The 15,446-nt window shown below is 44.1% G+C and overlaps 1 protein-coding gene across 1 annotated transcript in view; it reads left to right on the top strand.

The window, feature by feature from the left end:
- Positions 1-5,164: 5,164 nt before the first annotated feature.
- The window catches only part of LOC126481528 (translational regulator orb2), a 469,762-nt gene continuing 459,480 nt past the window's right edge, over positions 5,165-15,446 (top strand). The window contains exon 1 of the mRNA XM_050105336.1: positions 5,165-5,286. Coding sequence (XP_049961293.1) covers positions 5,178-5,286 — 109 coding nt within the window. The 5' untranslated portion in view covers positions 5,165-5,177. The remainder of the gene's footprint in view (positions 5,287-15,446) is intronic.

The following is a 15,446-nucleotide window of genomic DNA, read 5'->3' as shown; positions in this document are numbered from 1 at the left end:
TTTCCAGTGTCTTGGCCTACTAATTCCAGCCTTCGTCGTCGACGATGCAGAGGCTCATAGGTAGCAACGTTCGCTGAACGGTCGTTACGGAGGCACAGTTGGTAGCCCCTTGGTTCATCTGGACGGTCAATTCCAACGACGTTGCACGTCTGTTCGCCCGCGACATCTCCGCAGCCGCCACTCACACCCATCATCTAAAGCCCGCGGTGCACCCAAGTTGCCGGTTTTGGATATCGATGTTTGGCCATGCACGGTATACTTAAACTGCGGTGGCACGCGAACATTTTACAAACTTACTAAACTTAGCTGTTTCGGAATTGCTTCCACCCTTGGTCCGACACTCAATGATGAAGCCCTTTCGGGCGACGGATAAATCGCTCCGTTTCTGTATTACGACAACGACCACCCTTCGTCCGCGTTTCCTCGACACCCGTTATGCTGTATACCCTCCACTGCTAACGATGTCACCAGCCATCTTTGAGTGGTTGTTGTCCGTTGACATCGAACACATTAATGTGACTGGACGTCTTTCGTAATACATAAAACCATTGATGCAGATGGTGCCCGCCTGAAGTAGAGATGTTTTTTTTTATATCGTGAACTCCGTTCGATACGTTTTTCAAACTTCTCTTTAGAATTTCCCGGTATGTGCAAAAGAAGTCAATCGAACGTTGTTGCATTAAATGATCAAAATATGTGGATGGAGTCTTCCTCTGACTTCTAAAACTTGTAACCGTGACGTGAGGAGACATTGAGAGATTAGGCCTCACCAGATTTCATTAATATTGTTATTATTATTATTATTATTATTATTATTAGTAGTAGTAGTAGTAGTAGTGGAAATGTCACTTTTATTGTTTTCAGTAGGAAAGGATGAGAGGGAAGATAATGACACCCAACAAATCGAAGTAACAGCAATGTTTCACGTGCGGTAGAGCACCTTTCAAATTTTTTGTGGGGTGAAGCGCCACAGTGACGGGGCAAGAGCAGTCGCAGTTGTACACCCAGTTATTTGATGTTTGTGGTTTTTTTCTAATTGCATTACAATATTTCGTGGATTATATGTGCTTATTGCAAAAGCGTTTCACATTCGGCTTCTCCGCTTAAAAAGTTGTTACACGGATAATATTCCTTACTGACAACTAATCTGGGCCGTTGAGATTACAATTTCCTTCACATAATACCATCAAAATAATCAGTTTCATTCGAAAATGGTCTTGCCATCGGGTACATCAGCATAAGACTTCCATCACATTGGACTTAGTGACTCTATTACAAAAGAACACCTGAGAATATCGTCAAATAATCTGAGAATATAGTCAAATAAAGAACTTTCCTTCGTGTATTTGCAATTTTGCTCATGTTATTAGAAACCTTTCCGCTGTGTTCTCATGGCTATCGGTATGCTAACAGATCCGCCATAGTAACTCTCGTGGAAAGTTACACTATGTCGATCAATTTGACGTCAAGAAACTTTGCTTTGAAGACTGACAATATTTTCATATAATTAAGTCTGTCAGGCTATCCGCGTTGGCTGCTGATGAGCTTCTGGATTGTATGGTCGTGGTCCATGAAAATTTTCTGTTCCTAACGTTGCGTCTAGAGTTGCACCGGACATCTACAGAAGTGCTCCAGATTCGGCAAACATCAACGGAGCCTGGAGCACCTAAACGCAGAAGTTTCATGGACCACGACTGTACAACCCGGAAGCTTCTCCAGCTGATAATATGACGTTAATGTGACGATGGTGCTAATGATGGAAATTAACCGTCGCACTGAACGTTATTCGCATAACAGCATCTTAGAATAAAAAAGACAGTAGGAAGGAAGTAGAATAGAACTCCCAAATTAGAGTTCTACGTCACTTCGACGATGATGTCATTTGAAACGGAGAACAAGTTCGGACGGAAGAAGGAAATCAGATGTAGCCAGGCAAAAATTCAAATCTGGATGTTGTTGATTCCGCAGCAGTAATAATCTGGAACATTTGAAATATTTTGTTGTAGAGAAAAAAGGTTATAGGTTGTTATTACTTCTTTTCTTCCACTCATCTGTTTATTGTTTTCATTTATTTGCTATCAGTGTCGTTGTCGTAATACTGTCTACTGTATATGCGGTAATAAGAGAACAGCCTTTACTCGCCATAACAAAACCAAATGTGGATGACTGGATAGGAATTTGAACGGCCCGAAAAGCGAGTCCATAATTTCTGAGCAATGCTGGAACAGTTGGTCGTACGGTATCAGAAAATAATTATATATAATTTACAAAAAAGATGAACTACATGCATGTGCGGTATCGTTGCCACGTGAAAAGAAGCGGCGACACATCTGAGGTCCCGGGACAAGCTACAGAAGTGGCATTAATTCTGAAAACTTTGTTGGAATGTTTATTTACTTTAACATCACGAGATGTAAATAAGTTTTCGTATACTAAATTAGTAAATTATACTTTTAGGTTTTGTTTATGTTACATCTTACTGAATGTTTATCATTTTTAGAGAACGTGATGTTATATTTCTTTATTAAAATGAATAAATAGACGTAAATGACAACGATTAAATAACTTCACTATGTTAACTGCATGAGCAGCTGTTTGTGGTCCGACAAACCAATCAACGGATGCGTGATATTACTGCTTAATCCTCAGAAAAAAGCGTTCTGAACATTGTTGTAATTCGAGAAGCAGCAGTACACTGTTGATTTTGTAGTGTAAGGTTTCTTTAGTGTGATCTGAGTTGAGACGGATAACTGATTCAAAATGATGTCTCCTATAGCGAAACGAGCTGATTGGTCTGTAAGTAAACGGAGTAAAGTATTAACACTCTATGAAGAAGGTTATACGTATGCAGAAATAGCAAAAAGGTTGGGTCGAGGCGCTACAGAGTCGGGTGTGAGGAAAGTTTGCAACTGATATGAAGAAACTGGGTGGATCAAAACGCTCCCAGAGCCGGTAGAAGAGCAGTCTCGACTAATCAAAACTATCGAAGTATCTGCTGTCTTTCTTTGCAAGGTCGTCGGCATACTGCAAAAGATGCAAATGCCATATAGAAGACATCAGGGGCTGAAGGTTCTGATCGCACCGTCAAGACAGAAACTTTGCGAAAATGGTTTGCAACGGAAGACTTAAAAGAAATGGTTCAAATGGCTCTGAGCACTATGGGACTTAACATCTGAGGTTATCAGTCCCCTAGAACTTAGAACTACTTAAACTTAACTAACCTAAGGACATCAGACAAATCCATGCCCAAGGCAGGATTCTAACCTGCGACCGTAGACTTAAAGGAAGAAGCCTTATCTGAACAGAGTGCAGGAGCAGAAAGGTGTGCAATGGGCATCAGCACAGAGTGAATGGACACAAGCAGACTGGGAGAGAGGCATTTGGAGTGACGAGATTAAGTTCGTTCGTCGTCGACCAGGCGAGGACTTACTGCCTCAGTGCATCACTGACACTATGAAGCATCCCATCAGGGTAATGGTGTGGGGCATCACGGCAACTCATGGCGTTGGACGTCTGGCAGAGTTACAGGGTCACACTACCGCAAAGAAGTACTAAGACGAAGCGTGAGTGTTGAATTTGCTGCTCTCCGTCCGCTATTTCTTTCAAGGTGACAACCATCAGTCGACTTTTCAGCAAGACAGTGCGCCATGTCATACCGCGAAAATCAATAAGAAATGGTTTGATGACCATCAAATTAGTGTCCAAATGGTTCAAATGGCTCTAGCACTATGAGACTTAACATCTGAGGTCATCAGTCCCCTACACTTAGAACCACTTAAACCTATCTAACGTAAGGACATCACACACATCCATGCCCTCAGAATTCGAACCTGCGACCGTAGCAGCAGCGCGGTTCCGGACTGAAGCGCCTAGAAATGCTGTGCCACAGCGGCCGGCCAAATTAGGGTACTGCCTATTTCTTGGCAACAGGTCCGACCTGACCCCAGTAGCGAACTTGTCGTCTAGGCTTAAAACGATGGTTTCCCAATGGAACAGTAACAAGAAGGAGCTCCAAGAGGCCATCGCCAATTCATCGTTCAGAGTGATCAGACCAGAAGATCTTCGACAGTTGGACTCTACGCCGCCCAAATTCGAAAAAATGGTTCAAATGGCTCTGAGCACTATGGGACTTAACATCTATGGTCATCAGTCCCCTAGAACTTAGAACTACTTAAACCTAACTAACCTAAGGACATCACACAACACCCAGTCATCACGAGGCAGTGAAAATCCCTGACCCCGCCGGGAATCGAACCCGGGACCCCGGGCGTGGGAAGCGAGAACGCTACCGCACGACCACGAGCTGCGGACCCCAAATTCGAGGCAGTGATTAAATAAAAAATATGTCCCACAAAATAAGAAGCAATATTGCAATAACCTTTGTACCAAATAATTTGTAACTGAAATAGTTGGATTGTGAGTATTTTGTTCGATTTTTATATTTTTATTTCATGTTTTTTATATTGAATTCTGGTTTTCAAATAGTGGACATTAACGCATGTTTTCCGAAAATCTGTGGTGAATTATTTTGTGTATTTGAAATAGAAAGACTACTGAATGCAGTTTTCAATGAATCTCTACAAAGCGTCCGGAAGTAAGGCTACTGTGTGAGCAGACTGAAGTGTGTGAGCGTGCTAGTAACTGATACATCATGGCAAGAACGCCTGAAACCAGTAAGGACCTCCTGCGCTCAACACGAAGTGACGCGGTGAGTAAGCCACTTTACATAGTGGAAACATCGTATTTCTGAGTCACAAACAGTTACGCTTTCGACGTAAAACGAGGAGGCTTCCAGAGGCAGTCGTTTCTGCATGTCCGTCGAAGTTAGAAGGCGCTTCCGTCGCTCTCGGTGTTGGTAGAAGGCGACGTAAATGTTGAGGCAGTGGAGAGGCGGCGCCTGGGACGTATTGGCACTCGCGGCATCCCCGCGGTGCCATCCATCAGCGCGCGCGGCTGATAACTGAGCGGCGCAAGGTGAAGGCCGGCGGTGGTGGGGGGCGCCCCTCCCCCTGCCCCACCTCCTCCTCCCGGCGGGCCGCGCCGCGACCAGGCCGGGCCAACACTTTCACCTGGCGGCCGCGCCGCTGCTCCGACTCTGTGCGCGCTACCAGACGCCGCCGCAGCCCGCGCCCGATCTCGTCTCGCCGCCGCCGCCGCCGCCCGCGCTAGCGCCAACCATGTTCCGCGCCTTCGGGACCGCGCCCGCCGTGACTCCGACCGCCACCGACCCCTTCTACCCGTGGGGCGGCCTCGGACTCTTCTCCACGACGCCCGTCACAGGAAAAGGTGAGCTCACGCTGCCTGGTGACGCCGAGACGTCTACGAGTGTGACTCTGCGTGTGTAACTGTGTACAACGGGACTGATACTCCACTGTGTACGCGAGTGGTTTGAAACTGGCGCCCGCTCAGGGCGATTCGCCCGAGAGATGCGCTACATGCGTGCCACGATTTTTGTAAATGGCACGCTGCTAGGAATTTTACAGATAACGCGGCTTGTTTATAACGACACATCGCACGCCATTCGTGAATGGACGCACGCCATTCGTGAATGGAACGCGGAAGGGGGGAGAAGATAATGTCGCTTGCGGACTACGGTCGTAGATTTAGTCACAGAACGAGTACAAAGCAACGTTTATACTGCTACTTGCACATAAATTACGTAAAATAACTGTCAGGCCGCGGAAACATCAAAATCGGTCTTGCTTGAGACTATGCATAGCGCAACAGTAGAAAATAGTAGAATGACAACTCGCGACCGTGGCCATTTTGGAGGATTATGATGTCATTTTTAGGAACATCTGATCTACAGTTCTGAATAATGTTGTCATCCTTGCTTAGAGGTGTTATGAAGATAGAGTAATATTATTGTGCATCTATGTTTGCCATGAAAAAGAAAACAATGTGACCTGTTGAAAACCCACAATAACATCATCCAGCTGAACTTAGGCGATTGTTGTAGACCAAATACACCTGAAGATCGGTTATTAACTCTCGAAATGTATCGCGCAATACCAATAAAGTAGAGACTGGTTCCGATCCTAATTTTTTTGTTACTATAAAAGCGTAATATTGCGTTATATTAGCATAATATAAGCACCCTTCTCACAATACAGACATCACTCTTCTCTACTTTTCGCACTCTAGGAAGACGTCAATAAAGCAACAACCACTAGTACTTGTGAATATAATATCTTACATATTTGATAAGATTCATGTCTCGTAAAAATTCCAGGACATCGTCTGGTAAAGCGAAGAGATCTCACAGTTTCTTTCCTTTATTTTTTTTATTCCCACCCGCAGATGAATTTCATTCGCAGTAGTGTACCAATGAATCAACACTGGATACCTGCTGGCCTGAACTCGTGTGATTTTCAAGTCGAGTGGAGTGCTCATTCCACGTGTTTTCTACAGTACTTTAGAAGTAATCACGTCTCTGATTCGCTGCAAGTGCAATGGATTATACGTTTCTATAGATGTAAAGCGACATCAGCTAGACATCAAGCAGTAATCTTGCTGTTTTTGCTGTCAACACGTATTACACGTAACGTCTGTGCGTCTATTTGTTGTGATTCTAACGCAACACGCACTGTTTTTACATTTGGTCACTCGGCTGGACGCGTTCACGCACGATGAAAGTGATTTGTAATGCTGCCGCCTGTGTCTACGGCAGTGCTAATTGTTTAGTATTCTCCGCTAATACAGTGACGGTTGCGGTTTTTTTGTTGTAACGGAGAAGCGAGTGTGAAGTAGCCACTAAGCAAGGCCTGCCCGTCAGTTACAAACTCAGTGGTATTTACAAACAAGCTTAAGGTTGAGTCCGTTCTGGCAGGAAGCCAGTAGCCTTCGCATCAGCTGACTGCCCACACTGCGCGATCGGACAGCGCAGCTGCGCTATATCGCTGAGTTATCTGTACTGATAACCCCAGTTCGCGACGGTTTTTGTTCCAAAAACGCTCTCGGAATCGTGCGGGTTTGGTAGCATACGGCTGCCGGACGGAGCAGAAATAGCCGCAGGACGCAGGGGTCCGCAGTTGGCAGTTCGTCAGGACTTGGGCCGTGCAGGCCACGGCGCTAACGAGGAGACGGCCGCTTCTCGAGTTAGCGGCCGGTTAGCGTCTCCCCTGCAGGTTACACTTCCACAAGGCCCTGCTGCATGCGCAATGGCACGTGGCTTGCTCGCACCGAGCGCGGAAAACTATTCCGCTCCATTTCCACACGTATCTGCTTCAGTCACACGCCCCCACTTGTACACTTCCACTGTACAGAGAAGCTAAAAAATAAGCGTAGATTTTCGGAAAGGTCAGAACTTGTTGTTACGACTATAAAAATTTGTTATAAACCTATGTATCTTTTTAGTTTGATATGCATTTGTGCAGAGAGTACGCTACGCATAACAGACATTGCAAAACGTTAGACTTATTCTTATGTTTATTGTGTGTGTTTCAATCGTATCAGAATTGCAATGTACCGAGCTTAGCGGAACAGCGATGGGACTATTTCTGGAAGAAGGATATTCCAACCCTAGAGCGACGTTTCCGGTCCATGTTCCCCTAATTTATTTAAACTGCTCCCGGGACGGTTCACTAAGTGAGGTTACGTCCAGTCCTCCTGACAGCCGGCCGCGGTGGCCGAGCGGTTCTAGGCGCTTCAGTCCGGAACCACGCGGATGCTACGGTCGCAGGTTCGAATCCTGCCTTGGGCATGCTTGTGTGTGATGTCTTTACGTTAGTTAGGTTTAAGCAGTTCTAAGTCTAGGGGACTGATGACCTCAGATGTTAAGTCCGATAGTGCTTAGAGCGATTTGAACCATTTTCCTTCTGCCATCCTCATCCGAATCTGGTTGTGCTTAGTCGCTAATGCTCAACTCGCCTTGACCTTTCGAAATTCGTTCCGTAAGAGCAGTGCAGTTCGCGTTTCTTGACAACTGCATATGTATGTCTTCTAAGTTCCAAGCTGCAGCTTTTCTGCAGAAGTTTCATTATATATGCTGTCATAAGTAACGAGTGACGAGTAACGAATGACTGGAGGTGCTTGTTATCCAATAAAAGAGGTAATGGCGTAGGACCAGTCCTCCCAGTAATTACCTGGACGTACGGCTTACTGGAAATTTAAACACTTCCTTTTAAAGAAATAAACATTTCTCGCTGATGGTGGAATCTGACTCTGTGAATCACAGCATTCTGCTAGATAATTTTGTTATCGGATTGATGGTATAGCCAGTTAATGGGTGTAACACCTAACCAAAAGAATGCAGAAATTTGTACTTAGTAATTCAGCCAGTATAGTCTGGGAGCATAATTCTGACTAGGGATAAACCACGGAAGGGTTTCCCCAACGTTCAATCTTAGGTCCACTATTGTTCCTCGTATATGTAGACGATCTTCCGTCTAGTATTAAAACAAGCAGAATTAGTTCTTTTGCAGATGAGTTTTGCTGATGGCACTAGTATCGTAATCAATCCAAACAAATGTACAGAAACAAAAGAAATGGTAAACAAAATTCTTGAAAGTTTTCCGAATGGTCTCACCTCAGTTTTAAAGACACAACGTATTAGTGATGTCCATTTAGAAACATTTCAGTCGTCTAGTTTCCAAACTTATTTTATTTGGCTTCCAGTTTCAGCAATTTATTACGACATCTTCAGGCCCCAGACCGACATGTAGGAAGATTCCACTCAGTTCTGATAAAAAACGGGGCCCACAAAAGTATTAGTATATTTCTGCTTGCTATAGCCATACCTTCAACCATCATCTGTCGGCAGATGATAGTTGAAGATATCGCTATAGCAAGCGAGCATCTGCCGACAGATGATGGTTGAAGGTATGGGGCTATACCAAGCAGAAATCTACTAAAACCAGCATTTCAGCCCATATTTTGATCAGAATCGGGGTGCAGTCTTCCTACACGCCGGTCAGAGGCCTGAAGATGACGTAGTGAATCGCCGAAGCTGGTGGCCAAATAAAATAAGTTTGGAAGCTAGACGGCAGAAAGGGGATTAATTTGACATCCTGTATCAAACAGCCGAGCCGTGCAACCATCTCCGATAAGACGGACATAAAGAGACAACGTATCAGTTCTGCACATCTCGGAGTTCTAACACCATGATAAGTGTAACAAACGGTGAGGAAATAATGAATAGGGTGGAAGCTTCAAAATTCCTAGGTGTCCATACTGATAAGATCCTAAATTTGGAAAAGTACATTTTGGAACTCCTAAAACAACTTAGATCAGACACATCTGCACTTAGAATCATTGCGAATCTTGAGGAGAGACAATCAGTAACTTGACATTTTTTGTATATTTTCATTCAATAATGTCATTTGGAATAATGTTCTGGGGTAACCCATTTTTATGAAAATAAGTCTTCATTGCGTAAAAATGTGCTGTAAGAATAATATGTGGTGCTCATCCATAATCGTCTTGAAGATATCTGTTTAAGGACTTGGGAATTCTGACTACCCCTTCACAGCATATTTACTCCCTCAAGAAGGCTGTTGTAAATAATCCACTACATCCAGAATGAATAACGGTGTACGTAATTAGAATACCAGAAGGAAAATTGTCATTCATTACTCCAAATTAAGGTTATCTTTAGCATAAAAAGGGGTTTAGTGATCTAAAATGTCTGACAGACAGCAAAGTAAAATTTCAAAACAAACTGAGAAAATTTCTCCTTGTCAACTCCTGTTCTGTAGAATAATTTCTGTTACTGTAATGTGCAGAAGGTGGTGGATAGTACTTACTAACTCAGAACATCTGTATGTCTTTCTTTCTTTTGACAATTTTTTTTTTTTGAAATGTTCAGAATGTAGCCATATGTACAAATTAATTGCCATGTGAAAGTAAAATGACTCGTTCCACATCATTACGATCTATCGCAAAAAATTATCCATGGATGCACGGTAGCGTGTTCTAAGTAAGGAAAGATCTGGCGTTCGCTTCCTGTGATATTGAGGGAGTATGGGGACAACTATTGCGAGCAACGAATCAGAAAGTTTCACGAAGAATGAGGTTTAGCTATTACCGGGAAAAGCCAATACGATAAATTTGCGGTTTTGCCCTCTAAGATGCTCGACATGTATACTTTAAGTAGATAAGAAGGAGCAATCACTGCTCTTCCAGAACACGTTATTATAGATCGGACGGTGCAAGAAAAATCATTTGTGAGAGAGAGATGGAGGAAAGGTGAGAGGGAGAGAGTGTGAGGGGTGGAGAGAGAGAGAGAGAGAGAGAGAGAGAGAGAGAGAGAGAGAGAGAATCGTTCGTTCGTTCGTTCGTTCGTTCGGCCAAAGCGATACGTTGCGAATTGTGCCTTGTTTATCGTAAGGAATTGCGGAAGGAAGCGACCGCCATACTGGTCAACAGTACTTTCCGCTGGCGCAGTATCTGTCAGCCTTGACTCACATCGGGCCGTGACTGCTTAACGACAAGGCTTATCTGCGGTACTCTTTATTAGACAAGCAGAGCCGTGAACTCGTTATCGCGGGGAGTCAGACTCGAGGTAGTGTGCAGATGGCAGCTAGCTCAGCGCACGGTGTGCAGCGCAGCACGCGTGGCGCAATGGCTTTTTTTTTTCCCCCATTGCACAGCGTCAGCGGCTCGGGCGCGTGTTCCCCGCGCTGCTGCTACTGCTGCTGTTGCCAGCGCCGCTTCGTAAATATTTAGGCGCTTGTCACGGACGTTAAGTATTCAGCAGGCCGTGTCGTCGCCCGCAGGCTAGAGCGAGTTAATGTCGCCAGCCGGTTGGGCAGGAGGCGAGCCACTACCGCTCCTTGTAGCACAAAAAAGGATGGGACCCTTACTGCCTCCTGTTACCCCAGGCTGCGCGCGGAGCAAGGCAACGTTAAACTCCTTCGAACAGACTGAGAGCTACTTGCTCCTGAGGAGTTCAAAAGCTTTGTAGTGTTGTGTTGGCAGAAGAGCCAACACCGTGTTATTAGACGAGGCCGAAATGCATGCATTTTAGCTCACGCAGGGGGGCGTGAGGAGGGAAGGACTATACTGACCTGAGGTCTTGAACATGACAAGGAATTAGTATTCAGAAAGCGGACGTAATTAGTTTGATACTTAACTCTAATCCGTTAATGATGAACTCGCTCTTGACGGTACATGATTCACAATATTATCTGTTAGTAACTGAATATGGCGCCTTGCTAGGTCGTAGCAAATGACGTAGCTCAAGACTATGCTAAACTGTCGTCTCTGCAAATGAGAGCGTATGTAGACAGTGAACCATCGCTAGCAACGTCTGCTCTACAACTGGCGCGAGTGCTACGGAGTCTCTCTAGACTAGACCTGCCGTGTGGCGGCGCTCGGTCTGCAATCACTGGAAGTGGCGACACGCGGGTCCGACGTATACTAACGGACCGCGGCCGATTTAAAGGCTACCACCTGGCAAGTGTGGTGTCTGTCGGTGACACCACATGTAGGACAACGAGAAACCTAACTGGATTTATTCTCTCTAGTTCCATTCTGACATCGTGACTGCAGATTCAACCTCAGTTGCCCAGTTGTTTGTTGCTCGCACTTGTTGATATTCACTGAAGTACCTAGCATGGCTACGAACAATACCAGTCTGTTCTTCAGATGACAGCACCGGACGAGTCTTATTTTCGCTCTAGTTGGGGCACAGTTTCGTCGTAGTTCCACGTCAGCGTGGTTCCACGTCAGCTTCACCTCCGAAATCCCGTTCAGAATCGAAAAATAAACTTTCTTTTTCTAGCACTATTACAATTCAAACTTGTCATCCGATGTCTTCTACATTTCCTTGGCTTTAATACCTCTAAAGTTCCTTTTAAGTACCTCTAAAGTTCCTTTTAAGTCGGCTTTGACTATGGACAGTTGAACTATTCGTTTTTTAAATCGTGAGTAAGAGAAACATGCAATGGTCGATCTTCTCCCTTTGCTTTAGAAAGGCGAGAAAATATTCATATCGCCTTTTGACACTTTCTCGATAGAAAGTTGCCAGCATGAAGCAATATTTGAGAGAAAAGTGCTCCGGTTTTCATACCATTCTACCTAGAGCAGTGGAGCATTGTACGAGTGCGTCCCTAGCGCCTCGAAGTACAGGGTGGTTGCATTTAAACTTTGTCTACTAGAGCCGGTGTAAAAGGAAAACTATTGACCGTATGAGTTCCCTGCCTTATACGAGTGATGTTCAGACTGTGCGCCCCGTTGTTACATAGAAATGTTATTAGCGTCATGAATTGCGGTTAGGCGCCGCTATACGTACAGCGACTTAAGGTTGAAACACAAACATCAGTGTGCATTGCAGCTGCAGGTAGTCAACGTGGGTCTGGTAAAGGTAAGCAGGGCTTTAATCGTAAAGCTGTTTGATCAAAACAACTGCAGTAGTCTGCTGGTCTTCGTAAATATCAACGCATCAAAGAAATACGGAGAGGTCCTCTTTCCGCACCGGGGCTCAAATTAACTAACGATTTGGGAATCGCTCCTGGGAGAGGCCGACAGCTAATTGCACTACAAATTGTTGAAGCGTTACCAGTGCCATAGCTGAGAATGCTGGACGCTATGTGCGATCTTCAAGCAGTACACGAAATATCACGCAGCTGAACGTTGTCTGGGACACCGCTCGAAAAGTGCTGTGAGATGGTACCTGTACAAACTTCCAGGCTGTCTTGGATGCAGATGGTCGTCACATCGAGCAACATCTGTAAACTGGAACGTAAACATGGTACGCAATTTAACACATGTTACAGTCTTTTGTCAAAATTAAAATGTGTCTTTCAACCGTTTATTCATTATTCCTCTTCCGCATTTCGTTACAAATGTTTCTACTAAGGTTCGCCATCCTACGATCAACCGATTTTTATGGGGGCCGTCTGAAGTAGCGAAAGTTTAACTATAACCGTCCTATGCATCCCGATCGGGTCACTACGTATTATGAAATCTTTTATGTATTCAAATTCTGAGTCTCTTATGAAAAGAGTAAAGTCCCAAAGCAGTATGTAACAGCACAGGCCCAGAAAAATGTTCCCCCTTGCAACGCAAGGCGTACTGAGAGTTAGTCCTAGAACACTTTAGATTATTTCGGATGACTTTGCACACCTAGTAGCAATCCAGAAATGATTACGTTTTTATATAGTTTGGCGAAGCACTTTGACTAGTGCCACTTTACGAGACTTTTCATTCCATCATTACCAACCACTGTGTCCTTATTTTGTTCACTCATATCGTAGCACTACGAACGCGAGATCCGCTTTCGATAGCGTTAGTAATCTAGGTACGACTGTGAAAAGTAGTACAGATTCGAGTCTCTTTTTATTGGCAGCATTCTCATCTCTGCATAGTTAGGCAGTGCTCCCGCTTGTTGGCAAAGCGAGGAGAAAGTACTGCCAAGTGCAGAATCGGTTGAATTGGGCCGCATCGGTAGTGTAGGTGCTTGGGCTAAGGCCACTTGGCTACGAACTTTCTTGTTTTACAGTTGTTAAAACAGTAAAGCAACTAAGCTGTTTTTGGTTTGAATATCGCATTGCTTTACTAGGCATTGTCTACCGGAAATTGCGTGCCGTGCCTTCCTTCGAACTTCGGAAAATAGTGCAGTATGACTTCGTATTTTTCTCATTATTAGAGATGGAAGAAGCAATAAGTGACAAATAATTTTACGTCGGATGAGGGATCGAAATCCAGGCCTTTATCTCCGTTGTCTGCAACTTAACCCTCTGAGCCACAGAGACAAACAGTTGCATCACATATTAAAAGAATATTTTTCAAACAGAAACTGCGCAGATACGCAAGAGCAAACACTGATTGTAAGTGATAAGAGTGCTCGAGTTCTAAACAAAGACAATGCGGCGATATTCTACGTTACTCTTCATGTAAGTTACAAATAATAAGTAACAAATAATTGTTTGTATACGTCGAGAGGAATAATCCCTTTATTCGCGAATAATTTTTTTTTAAAATTATCTATTTATTCTAGAAAGGAACTTAGTGCCATAAGGCCTCTGCTACGACCCCATGCACAGTACGTATTACATGTGCCGCGGTATGTAATACACAGATGGAACCTGTGGTTTTTCATGGTAACTGGTGCAATGTTAACCGTAGAACATTAAGGGAGGAAAACGTTACATTGCTGCTAAATCATCATGAAGTTTACTACTTCACATTTATTCAAAGGAAGTCATTTTATATGTTGCATACAAAATGTCCTGTTTTATACCCTACTACAACCATAAATTTTACGAGGGTTTAGTATTACTGAGTTAATGAGAGATGCCACAGTTCCGCAAGCCCCCAGTGCGATTCTGTTTGATGTAGGCCTGTTTTTGGACACTGCCTTCTCAAGGCCCACACAGTATCCTTACCTTCTAGGGAGCACGTGTAATATGTGGGGTACCCCACTACATAGCAGTACGTCTCAACAGCAGTTAGAAGAGACCCAGGTAGCATCGGGAGATTTCGCCGTTTCCACGCATGCATCGTTTCTTGTATGGAGCATCTACTTGGCGACCTACAGCTCTGCAGCATGTAACTCAGCAAACAACATTTCATATCGTATATATTCATAAAAATATTCTGACTATGGGAATTACCCCCCAGTTCTTGTAGCAATTTGTAGAAGCACCCTGCACGCTCTCCACTTCTACTCATAAAACTCTGGCGATATCTGAACACTAGGCTGGAGGCGTTGGGAAGGAAGATAATCAGACGCCTAAACTAGAAACCAGCTGCAGTTAGAAGAATATGTCTGTATTCTGACTCCGGTGAATCTGAATAACTGAAACGAAAAGAAAGCAAAACTCCATAATGTCCACACAGTGTCCCCTCACCACGCTTTTCATTAACTCTTTATATCTCACGATGTACCCAGGAGTTAAAAACTACAGTTTCATTTTGTCTGACTCACAAGTGAAATGAAGCTGCTTTGGTTTTTTCTCCCACGTTAAGCCCCAAAGGGGTCGGTAAAACGTTCATCAAATGGAGAATTACACACACACGACTCCGATAATAATCGGGTAATTACAGCAATGAGTTAATTATATCAAGTTTGATGAGTCAACATGAGACATTATCTGGCGGGTTGTACAGTCACTCCAGCTAAAACGTTTGTAAGGACAAATTTCTCTTTTTTGACGACGTTACTCTGTACGAGATGAAGTTTTCGTTCATTGCATTAATGTACCAACAATGGATGAAGAGCATCCGTACGATTCTAAAAAGCTGATTCTAAGCGCATTCAATGGCGGTTGTAGGCTTCTGTGAAGGTCCGAGACATACTTTGGTTCGCTACTGATGTCCTCCGCGGATGGAGACGATACACGGGATTTCTCTAAGAAATTCATCCTACCGCCGTATAATAGGCCACAATATATTGACAAGTATGACATGTTCGTCCATGAAAGGTAACATTTTACAGTGTTCTGAGCTGGGGACGAGTGGAAAACAGTTGGGTGCACTGTACAAAACACGCAAATCACCGGTCT

This window comes from Schistocerca serialis, chromosome 5 (genome assembly GCF_023864345.2).
Source record: "Schistocerca serialis cubense isolate TAMUIC-IGC-003099 chromosome 5, iqSchSeri2.2, whole genome shotgun sequence".
NCBI lineage: Eukaryota > Metazoa > Arthropoda > Insecta > Orthoptera > Acrididae > Schistocerca > Schistocerca serialis.
This window is presented reverse-complemented; position numbering and strand designations above follow the sequence as displayed.